Source organism: Trachinotus anak, unplaced genomic scaffold, assembly GCF_046630095.1.
Source record: "Trachinotus anak isolate AG129_WGS33_773 ecotype Australia unplaced genomic scaffold, CSIRO_AGI_Tana_v1 ptg000008l, whole genome shotgun sequence".
In the NCBI taxonomy this organism is placed as follows: domain Eukaryota; kingdom Metazoa; phylum Chordata; class Actinopteri; order Carangiformes; family Carangidae; genus Trachinotus; species Trachinotus anak.
Window position 1 is genome coordinate 15250459 of NW_027273859.1, and position 12323 is coordinate 15262781.

At 43.1% G+C, this 12323-nt stretch overlaps 1 protein-coding gene across 4 annotated transcripts in view; it reads right to left on the reverse strand.

Annotated features, from left to right (window-relative positions):
* Window positions 1–12323, reverse strand: part of ank1a (ankyrin 1, erythrocytic a) — a 97588-nt gene that overhangs the window by 5168 nt on the left and 80097 nt on the right. Inside the window, exons 39-45 of one of the 4 annotated variants that reach the window (XM_071482971.1) lie at window positions 11831–11962; window positions 11478–11633; window positions 4759–5404; window positions 4230–4578; window positions 1951–2034; window positions 1434–1586; window positions 123–221 (exon numbers count right to left, since the gene is read on the reverse strand). In XM_071482971.1, the coding sequence (XP_071339072.1) occupies window positions 150–221; window positions 1434–1586; window positions 1951–2034; window positions 4230–4578; window positions 4759–5404; window positions 11478–11633; window positions 11831–11962 (1592 nt within the window). In that variant the 3' untranslated portion in view covers window positions 123–149. Of the gene's footprint in view, window positions 1–122; window positions 222–767; window positions 1587–1950; window positions 2035–2899; window positions 3393–4229; window positions 4579–4758; window positions 5405–11477; window positions 11634–11830; window positions 11963–12323 lie in introns of those variants that run through there. The other 3 variants (XM_071482968.1, XM_071482969.1, XM_071482970.1) reach the window with 3 other exon arrangements.

The following is a 12323-nucleotide window of genomic DNA, read 5'->3' on the forward strand; positions in this document are numbered from 1 at the left end:
GCCTCACATTACATATCATTAGTATAGAATTAAAGGTACATTCAAATGCATTTAATCCAGAGAGACTGGATTAAATGGTCTAGCCCACAGGTCAGACGAGGCATTGTGGGTCAGTCCCATACCTGCGGGGACGCAGCGCTCAGTCTGCCTCACTGCTTAACTCTCCGCAGACTGGCACATTTCACTATCTGAGCACCTTTCTTCACATCCACAGTATCGGGCTACATCAGGGGGAGGGGAGTTGACGACAGAAAAGGTGCAAGGATTGAGAAGAAGTGGGATGACAGGAGCAGAACAAGAGGTTGAGGGAATGTTAGTAAGGGAGAGAAAAGACAGAAAAACAGCAAAAATAACAGAGATGTAAAAGAAATGTAAGAGACAAATACGCGAAGAGAGAGGAAAGAGGGGGAAAAAGAAAGAAATTATGTATAAACTGTCAAGCAAAGACAGAAGTAATGGGCGACAGTTGAAGACAAGATGGCACCAGAAACATCTACTGTATTTGGGATTCAGAGTAGTGTCAAAAATATTTGCAAATACATTTTTGATTAGCTGGATGGGGTTAAGCCACATGAGACAATTCACTAATTTCAAGAGGGTTTACACAACCAGAGACACCCTGGTAGTCTGAATTATCTTGATGTGTTAAACCCCGATCCTCTGCTATTTCCTGCAGGTAAAATACAAAAAACATTGAATGACTGTAAATAATATTTGGCCCTACAGAGTCCTGTAGGTTTGAGTGATACAGCAGCACACAATCACAGTTGAGGGACTATAAACTTTAATGAAGGCAAAAAGACAGAAGAGTCACTCGTTGAGAACTGATGGGGAGAGAATGGAAAATATAACTAATGCACGGAGCCACAGTCAGATTATTCAGTCATTGATATGCAAGAACCAAACATATGAGCTGTAGATGCAGCTTAGTGATGACTAAAATGATGACACCCTGTGTGGGCTGATGAACAGTGAGCACCTCAATCTCAAAAACAGCGCTAGAGCAAAGTGGCCTCATTTGTTCCCTCTTGCATGCAGTAGATGAACATGAGGCAGAAATACTTTGGTGGAGATTAATGTTACACAAGTTCAGCATTCAAACAATTAACCAAACACACATCTCACTCTGTCTTCTGCAGTGATTTAAGACTGACACATAATGAAACAGGGCTAAGTGTACACACACTGTGCTCTCAGCCTGTCAGTACTTCATACTGAAGCTCATGCAGGTTAAGCTATTGTACATAAGGGAAGAGGCGAGACTTTCATTCCAGCACAGAGTCCCCTGTTCACTATAAACTAGCTACTACATGGCTTTCAATCAAACAGGGCCCCAGTCCATTGCTCCCTGCTCCTTTTAGCTTATAACGGGAGCCAGAGGTGTTGCGAGGCCTTGAGGCCAACAGAGAGCTGCCTGCAGATCAGAATCCCACCTTGCTGCTGTCCCGGCCCAGGATGGCGTAGCTCATGAACTGCTCTGCATCAACCTCCAGCTCGTTGGCGTCCTGCAGAGAACCCTCCATGCACACCTCCTGAACCCCCTCCTCACCTGAACCCTTCCCTCTGCGCACAACCTTACGCACAATCTATCACATACACACATGTACACAACAACCGCACACAGGAGGGTGGGAGAGAGTGATGGGTGAAAGCAGAGAGTGCGAATAAGGAAGTGAAACAACTGAATTGGTGAAGTATAAAGAAATGGCGATGGAGAAAAAAGTTGTTGTCTTTTAAAAAACAATATCAAATCTATTGTTTGGGGGGTAAACAGTAAATCCACAGTGTAATGTTGTATATAATGAACGCTGATGAACTTAATGATTATTATTAGTTTAATAATCATTCTGTGGATCGATGCTGTGAGAGTATTGTGACACTGACATAAGGGAAACAATTTTTTAACCCCATTTTAAGACTTCAACACAAAAACATGCTGACATGGCTAACCTTTTTTGTGACAATGTTTCCATGTTCATCCGTGAACTGTTCCTCACTCACTTGCTCCCCAGGAAGATCTTCAACCTCATCGCCCTGTGGACAGAAAAAACATTTGTACTTGTATTTAAATAAACCACAAACTGCACTTCCTTTTTATTCAAAGCACATTTTAATTCTACAAGATATGACTTTCCAAGTAAACTCAGGTGGTGGAGCGTAAACTGGCTCAGTAAATTATGGACCAACTGCATGTTAAAACAGTTGTCACTGCAGTGTAATTATATCACTGCCATAAACCCATCCACTGATTGGAAACACAGGGAAGCATATGAATGACAGATGGGTGAGGGGATGTTTCTTAGTGACACTAAACAGTTCATGAAGTTCATGACAATACTGTTATAGCCTCTAATAAATTGCAGCGAGTCTACACAGCTATTTATAAGCTCAAAGAAACTCATGCAGCCAGACGGGTGAGAGTTGAACACATGGGTGAAGCTTCTGAATAAAACTCACAGAGCAAAATTCACAGAGTCCGGAGTCATACTGTGCACTGGCACTCATACAGTAGGAAGGGAACTTTTTATAGACCAAACTTGTTAAGCCCAAGACAGTCTATTTACATCTGTAACAGCAGAAGATAAGATGAGCCACATTCTCACGGTAAATTGATAGCATTACAAAGATTGAAATTATTAGAAGATTAATTATTATCGTTGTATTGAGTTGAAAATATTTACTATTTATTCACACATTTACATTTCCTATTGTACACAGGTCAATCCGATTGTCACGCCCCCTCAGCTCCACTGCAGTAAAAACTTTATTCACCTGTTTTACCACAACCTTAAACCAAATAATATTTTCCTCCTTCTCTTTTCTTTCATCACTGTATTCCTGCCAGTAAATCCTTTCTCCAAATTTCAGCTTGACTCTCCTTTGTCCCTCCTCTTTGTACCTTGAGGATGACTCTGCGGCGGACAACTCTGGTGGTGACGTTCTCCTCTTCATCAGCCACTCCCTCAACCTCACCGAGCTCGCGGTCCAGCTGAAGGTGTATGTAGGTGAGCACGGACCGCACTGAGCCGCTGGCTATGTGGAGGACATTCTGACAGCTGATCACCAGGAAAGCCAGCAGCACAAAGCTGAAGAGGAGCTCAGTCACCAGGGCCCACATCGCCCCGCTTAGATCCCAAGCAAATCAACGCAGCCTGCACACGACAATGCACGTCTCACACCCCCTCAGCCACTCCGTGACTCCTGTTTCCCGACACAGCGCCTCTCTCAGCTAAGAGAGGAGGTAATAACTTCAGTCCTCTTGTGACTGGTTCATTCACAGTGGCTTGGTGTCTTTTAGTTCATATCCGTCCTCCACTAGCTGGGGCAGGGGGCCCTTTCCCCAGTTCTCTATTCCTTCTCCTTCACACTGTCAGGTCAGGAGTAGCCAGTCAATGACAAATCCAGGCAAAAGCAACCTTGGGAGGCTTCTATTCCCACCTCTTTTTCTAACCATGTGATCTGTGGGCTTTAAATACCTCTAGCTACTCCAGTGAAGCTCTGTATGCTGTGGCAAGAGCACTAAGAAACTTGCACCCTGACTTTTCTCATGTACTAGTTACTAGTTGCCACAAAATATTTCCCATTCCTAATGATCCACGGAGCCTTGTAGGCACATTTCCTCAAAGTCAATCATAGCTCTATGCAGACATATTTATGGAGTACACACTGCATCCAAATAAAGCCAAAGTGGGCTCTTTAATTACCTGTATGAGCCATTGTCAAGCCCACAAAAGCCCTAAACGCAACAATCTATTTTTGCTCTCACACAGTTTCATGGCACAGATTGTCTTTTAGAGTGTGATGTGTCTGTGTTGTGCCAGAAAGTTAACACGTGGGAATGACTGGGGTGGGGATCATGTAACATGAGTGGGACAGTGAGAATGCTTGCTATATTTGGCTGGACATGCTGTTTGTGCCCATCTTGGGCCCTAGACTTTGTGTGTGTGTGTCTGTGTGTTTATGTTTGTTGGTTGACTGGTTCTAGGATCTGTCATGAATAATTATAATACTGATTTGAGGTTTAAGTCTGACTTCAAGGTGTCTTCTAGGAGAGGCAGTTAAAAAACAAAATGCATCAGACTTGTGCTGCTTGTTGTGTGTTCAACATGATGGTGAATCTGCTGCAAATATAACCTAGAAAATGTTCTGCTCCTACGACTTCACAGCATTTCTCAGCTAAAGGCAGGACAAACATTTGTTTTATTTTGCATTGGAGGAGACACACTCACCTGGCCCTTCAGGCGCACGTCGTCCCAGGCCCTTAGCTCTGGCACCCTGTGTGGGAAGCCCAAACCCTTCTCAAATGGCTGGGTACCTCTGAAGTGCCCCCTTAAGATCTCCGAGTGCCCCATGTCCCTTACAGGCTGAAGCAAGGCCTCCTGGGACATACGGGACTGGTCCCCATCCACAGCGTTAAGTACTGATGACATCATGGTGTCCATGGCCTGCCTGGGCTTCGGCTGATTGCCTACCCAGGCCTGAGTAGGGTCAGTGACAGGGATCCACCCTGGGCCTGTCTGTTCCTGCAGGTAGGAAAGGAAAGAGCCCCCACCACCTCCGTTTCCACCATTACCTGACCTGGAAGGAGAGAACGGATCAATGCAAGGACAGTAAAACAACTGTCCCCTTGGTGATCACTTCCTCTTCACTGAATTTTGAAACAACTCCAAACAACATCACTGACATTTGCTGACATGCAATGAAGTTAAATGGGATATAAGCACAGATTTATTGAGAAGCAAACAGGGGCTGACTCACCTGTCTCCATTTCGATCAGCAACACAGCTCAGACCAGGTGACTCACTCAGCCGAGCATACACCCTTTGCTGTCCTGCAACAAGAGAAAGCCCTTCCTCTGAGCCTTTCCCACCTCCTCCTCCTCCTTCTCCTCCAGCTCCATCACCACCAGTCGTACTGGTGACTGCTGATACCTCCGAACTTGCCTCTGACCCCTGACCATTGTTCAGCCCATTAAGATTGATCCCAGCAATGGTGCCCCCAAGCGAGGCTGGCGTGGCAGTGCTGAGCGAGTCAACGCCCATCTCTGAATCGTCTTCGGGCAGCTCTATGGAGCCACTCAGCACCCCACCCCCTCCACTGGCTGCGCTGGCCTGACTGGCCGGCCGACCCAGACTTCCATACGGCAGCCCCAGAAGACCTTCTGAATCATCAGCATTGCTGCACTCCAGCGAGGAGTCCTCCACAGGCACTAGGGAGGGGCTGTTGCCTGAAGGCCACACCTGCACATCAGACATCTCCATGAGGGTGTCTTCTTCTGTGGTGGCAATGGGTGCACAGTCCAGACTGGAAACCTCCTGCCAGTAAGGCTCAGCGCCCAGCGGGGAGGGCAGACTGTATTGCATGGAGGCCGGTGAGAGAAGCTCTTCCTGCGCGAGCCCATAACCTGGAGCGAGACAGAGAGAGGCACACTGACACCCGGCCCCCCACCTCGCTCCCCACCTCACCCCCACAGCACCGGGAACCTGGGAGGGGGTAAGTACCCCTGCCCAGGAGCTGGGCATCTAGGGGAGGAGTAGAGGAGGCTGAAGGGACAAATAGGAGAAAAGTGGGGAGGGAGAGAGGGGAGGGCCAAGACAATAGGAGCTGGAATAAAGGTGCAAGGAGCTTAGGACAAGAGAGCAAGGGCAACTTTTAGAAGAGGGGTTGTCAAGCTCGATCAGCCAGAGCTGACGGTGAGAGCAGCAGCGGCAGCAGCAGCAGACACAGCCAGATGGACCGAGAGACTGAGACTGAGGTTCGAACCTAGCAGTGACTGATGCTGCTCTGCTGGCTGCCACCTGCAGGGAGACGGACAGGAATTACTGCCTCTGGGACACTCACCTGTCCAACAGTGACGAACACTTTGTCACACATACACATGCCATAAACCCTCTTTCTCACTCTGTCTCATACTGTCACACACATACACTCACACTCATACAGTATATGCATGCATTCAAACCCACTCAAAACAGGCAGGTTAATATTGTTGTCAGGCTGGATAGCATGCATGCAGGCAATCTCATTCTCTCCTCACACACATATTCGCACCTCAGCTCACGCCACACAGCTGCTTGGTCTCCCATTGACACATATATTTGTCATAATGCACTCAGTAAAACACAGGTACACTTAGTTGGCAGTTTATTAGGAACAACGAGTTAAAACTAATGCAGTCTTCTACAACTGTCCTCCAATAAATCCTCTATTCAGGAAGGTCATATGCTCAGTTTGTATTGAAACTGTTTTAGTTTCATCATTTTGGAGGATGTAGTTTGTGGTGCTGTTGAACTATATAGACATGGTTTTATATTGTTTTGGCCACCCCAATTATAACCTTTATGAAGGGATGAGTGGACGAAAGGACTGTTGTATTAGGCTGCATTAGTTTTAGCTAGGCGTACCTAATAAACTGCCAATGAAGTGTATATGAGCATAGAACTGATAGTAATGCTGATATTTATACAAACACAGTAGACTTGATTCTCCTTGTGTTGTGAAAGCCACACGTTTGCTGCCTCAAACATATATTTGAATTAGTATTTCAGGTGGTTATATCTAGAAAAACATATATCATTCTAATAGATATATTAGAAAAACAGAGAATTGTTGATATACTGTGGACTCAGGTCACTCCTACAGCTGTTTCTTAAACACCCGCAACAGTATCTCTTTTTTTTGTTTGTAAAGGCAGACCTGGCATGATAGAGCACAATGTCACAGCAGCAGGAATGATTTCTTTATTAAGATAACTTTATATAGCACCAAGAAAATCCAGTTGAAGACTAAAAAGAGTGAGCTTCTGCTCTCATCACAGACCTACTGAATTAATCATCCTGAAAATGACCAACTACCCAGCAAATTCAGTGAATTGTTCATGTGAAGATTTTGATGGATGACAATGTAGGTAAAGCAAAGTGTGGCGGCCTACTATTACTGTAACACCACAAGACCAAGACATTTATTAACCAGAGGATGAAATAGGAGATATGGTGCAGGCCAGGAGCATGAAGAGAAGAGAATTCCTGCCCTGCATGGTAACATGTAAATGCATAGGCAATAGAGAGAAAGAAAGAGAGACACTGACTGTATGTGTACACTGTGTAATGATGAGAAAAAGGTGCAGAGCTGTGCAGGGTGTAACTTGATTCATAGTTGGCAGCACTGCTGTTGAGTACTGCTGAGAGTGCAGGAGATATTTGTGACACCAAGCAACCAAACAGATCTCTTGTCCTACTTTCTGTTCTCTCTCTTAGCCTCTCAACTACTGTCATTTGTCTATCGAAACTATTTCTCATGAATACTGTATATATATTTTTGTATAGAGAATTGCCTTATGAAGATAAAAGTGCTACTAGAACAGACAAAAATCAGGTGTAAAAACAACAATACACACTGACTCTATCTTTTGATGCTAATGAAATTCACATATTTTACTGTACTACCAGAAAACTGAAAATATTGGGTAAAGTGTTAAATCTAACTTTATAGTCGTCATTCCTCATTTATCTGGGTCAAGATATCTGCTTTGTCATGTTCCTTTAAAGTTTAGGAGTCCCATTCACAAATGCTTGACCGTCCTTTGGCTTCACTTTAAATAGTGATTCATATCTGTCAGTACACTGGGAGTTTAATTTGAGTAATATCAGCTGCAGCAAATACATTTATAGCTTTAATAATATAATTAAAAACAGCTCATTCTAAATTCAACTGGAATCAACTGACCACCTATTTTCCCTTTAAATCCTCATACAAACCAATTCACTGTATTATGGATTAGTTGCAAATGAAAATCTGAATCATGACTGTGTTTTTCAGTTTTCTCTCTCCATGTTAGTAGATGAGGCAATGGAGGTGAAAGAAAGAGCTTTGGAAAAGAAAGAGATTAAGGAAAGGGAAAGTGTGAAATTTGAAAAATGTCGCTGTGATTGCTGACCCCCCTTATTGAAAGACACAAATACAGAAAAACAAAGCGGTGATGCTCACGTAAAAATACATGTAAAGGAAATGTGCTTGTTTTACCCATACATTTAAACACTGATACACTGGGAACGCGTATATGGAAGACACAAAACAATTACAACTTAAAACATACATAAAGACACACACACTGACACACTCACACAGACCGATTGATGAGATTCACATTACACAATAAACACATTTTCAATGTCAAACTGACCCTTGTACAACACTCACAAAGACATTAAACACATATGTTTCATACCAAATAACCCATCAGATGGATACAGTTTATGTAGAATCAGTGACATACAAAACAACCACAACATTCATACATGAACAGAGCAGACACAAGTCATAGTTCACAAAAAAAGGTTTTAGGCCTTTTTTACCCCCCATAGGACAGATCACTGAGGAGGAACAGAGACAGACTGTAGGGTCATTATCAGTAAGCATGCCATGCAGAGATGCATGTCTGTCGGTTAAGCAGCATTAGGTGCTAATGCAGTGTTAAAGTCGTCATCTCCAACAAGCCAGTGTTACTCCTGCCCTTCATCCCAGTGTCTCCATGCAAACACTGGGGGAGATGAACGATGAAAGTCAGCCTTCATGCACATGCGGTCAGGCAGGAGGGCAGGGAAATAAGGGATGGGCAAAGAGGGAAAGGACAGAGTGGGAAGAAGAAAAAAGAGAAAAGAAGGGCAGCAAGAGAGAAAGAGGAATATAAAATAGGGTGATGAACACAGACAGAAACAGTGAGAGAGAGCGAGGGTCACCTCCCCCCTCCCAGTGGGTGCTGAGTACACAGTCTGTGTGAGGGTTATTGGTCACAGAGCAGACAATTAAAAAGGAGGGGTTTTCAATCATAGAAAAATAAAGAAAATGCACGACTGGTCGCCAAATAATAAAAGATATGGGTCAGAGGTCAACATGAGGTCGGCATGAGGTCAGAGTTCGGAGAGGAGTGAGAAGGAGGAAGAGTAGGGCGGCTAGGCTGCAGATGACATGTCCAGAGAAACACAGAGAGAGGGACAGATTCACAGGGAATGTAAACAGGGCTCCCAAAAGGACATTCAGTGCACCAACAGTAGCCCTAAAGAAACTCAAAGTACTCCCCATGCAGCCACAGGCAAACAGCATTTAAATGTCCCTCTAAAAGAAGGGATCCTACTCTATCATTTAGTGTATTTTCTATTTTCTAACAGGGAAATTATCTTGAATAAACCTTGGGAATTTGCTTACCTACAGTAGAGGTGCACTAGAACTATGAAGAAAAACTGATAAGTAAAATCCTGCACACATTCTGTCACGATAGAAGGAAAGACAGGTCAAGATAGAGAAAGATAGAAGAAAGCTGCAGTATGACTTATTCCTCTACACTAGTGAATATTCTTGCTGCTTTTTCTGTAAAACCTCTTGACTAAAAACTGCTATTTTGCTGATAATAATGGCTTTTCTTGCATAGAGTACTGAACCTGACTTAAATTAATAATTTGACATTTTTGGAAATACACATATTTCCTTTCATTGCAAAGAGTTACATGAGAAGATGGGCGCCACTCTCATGTCTGTGCAGTAAATATTAAGCTACTGCTAGCAGCCAGATAACTTAGCTTAGCAAAAAGACTGGAAACAGATGCCTCCCAGCACCTGTAAAGCTAACTAATTATCAAGTTTAATCTCATCGTTTAATCCATACAAAAACCAAAAAGTAAAAACAATAAATTGTGCTGAGGATTATTTACTATTTTTTGGCAGGGTAACTTTTGCCTGGAAACCCACTGAGACTTCAGAAAGGTACTGCTCTGCACCTGGCCAAAAATGGAGCCTGGGCAGAGCTAAGCTAGCTGTTTCTTCCCACTTCCACTCTTTTTGCTAAGCTAAGCTAACTAGCTACTGGCTGTGGCTTCATATTTAACACTGACACTTTTGGCAAGAGAGCAAAATAGCATATTTCCAAAAACATCAAACATTAAATATTCCTTTAATATAAAATGAGTAAATGAATACATTTACCTGTGAAACAAAATGAGAATTAAATAAACTATTCAAAAATATATTATAATGCACGAGGAAATCAAAAATGCATTAGTGTATTCATGTATTTATATATATTTTAGGGCTTGATAGTTATTTTCAATTTCTTTGAACATTTATAGATTTATTTTTCATTTCTTTGCCCGTTTTATTTATTTATTTGATTCTTTTTCAATTTATCTGAACCTTTTACTCAATGATTCATTTTATTTATTGCCTTATTTGTTGCCTAAAACAGGTTTGTTGTTCCACTTTGTAGACGTACTAAATTGGAACAGTAAGGCAGAACCTCTTGAAACCCGTCACTGTGATCATTGTGACATAAGCAGAAGACACAAAATCCATGTACTCGAAGTGCCACCATGTTTTTACGCAGAACGTCAACACAGGAACGGCCTTTGGGAGGCAAGTAGCCAGAGAGATAGACAGACAACACAGATACACGGTTATCAGATTCACTGCAGCTGTGATCTGAACGTCTCCCTTTTCACTCTTTGACCCTCATGGTCATATCTGTATGCATCGTTACATCTCTCATTATTGCTCCAGTTTTCACAGAGGGGATCTGTCACCTGGTGGACTGACTCGTCGCCTGCACTGGATACGGAGAAGAGAAGCCAGTCCAGTAAGACTGGGGGCTCACACCAGTCCAGAGGTGAAAATGGAGTCAATAAGATGTAGGTTATGCATGTGTGAAGGAAACCATGAGGAAAAGGAGTAAAAGACTGAGGACTGACAATTGGTAAGAAGGCCAGCTATGCTAGGCTATACTTATGATCTATGTGGACCGATCATGTATGACAAGGCATTGTTTTATAAACACAATATACAAGCTAAAATGTAGTCCATCTAAATTTAAAATGGTGGATAAAAATACTATAAGCTGACTGATCTGAATAATCAAAATGAACACACATCCTAACGACAACAATAAAACTATAATAATAATAAGAGTTTATTTATCTCTGTGTGACATTACTACACCACTTGGAGTGTTTTGCTCAGCGGGGGTTCTTTCAAATTCTGGAGCTCCAGCGCTCCAGTGAAGGAAAATCTACAAAAACACTGACCCCCAAGCATTCACCATTTCACCATTTAAGCATACTTTTCTGTATACTTCACTGCATTTCTCTACTACCTTCCACCACTATAAATAGTTATAATGTAAAATGTATAACCAAGGCACTACAGAGTTTGTAGTACAGTAGGAGTGTCCTGAGTCCCTCTGCATGTTGCTGGGGGTAAAGTCCTGCAAAAGTTGTTTGTGGCAGCTTTCATACACAACAGCATCATGGGAATTAAAATAAGAAAGACATGTGGACAACACAGAGAAATCAGAGGGACACAAACTTCACTCTACCTTCAGGGGATTTTAGGGAAAGAGGTGTATGTTTGTTTATTGGAAAAGTGGTTCGGGGTCGAGGCAAAAAGGGATATGGGGAGGGGGCTGCATTGTGGGATCTGGGGAGGGATCTTACCATTGGTCATACCAGGGGAGAGGTGTTCTCTCTCGTTGTGTCGGCGTCTGTTGATATCACGGGAGCCTTGTCTCACAGGCTGAGGTGGCTGGCCCTCCAGCATGCTTACAATGTCCATACGGTCAATGCTCTTCAGAGCTGTGTACAAGCTCTCCACTGCAGTGAAGACGCATGACGGAGACACACAAGCAGACAAGGAAAAAGGAGGAGGGGAGGGGGGGTTCCAAGGACAAACAGCAATGCAGTTATAACACCAATCTGACTTGAAATCTGATTGGTTTAAAGATGCAGAAACACAAAGAATATGAGGGGATGAGAGAAATTCACAGCAATCTTGGATCTCATATACTCACTCTTGGCCCTCTTGCCCTCACGGGTGGCCCAGAGGTTGAGCAGCGCAGAGCTCTGCTCCAGCAGGGAGTTGGGATTCTCCACGCGGATCTTATTAATGTCATCCACACTGAGCTGAAGCTCACGTGCCAACTCTGTTTTAAAAAATGAGACAGAAAAAGACCAAGTAGGCAAGGGAAATATTTATATCATTTAGCTTACGATTCATGCTGTTGTAGCATACAGGGTCTTGCTCTTGAAATGGTACACTGCTTCACAGTCGCTCTAAGCAGAAGAGGAAGAATATTCTGTCTGCAAAATAACTATGGCTCTTGGCAGGAAAACAGAAAATAATTAGTTTCGTTGGCTGGTTGCCATATTATAACTTTGTTTAATCAGCAACAAGCTAGGCAAGCTTGTCAGACATAAGGTAAACATGGATAGTTCATAGCACATAAAAATAGATTCAGCATATAAATCTATATTATATATTAGCATATTATATTAGTATATAGG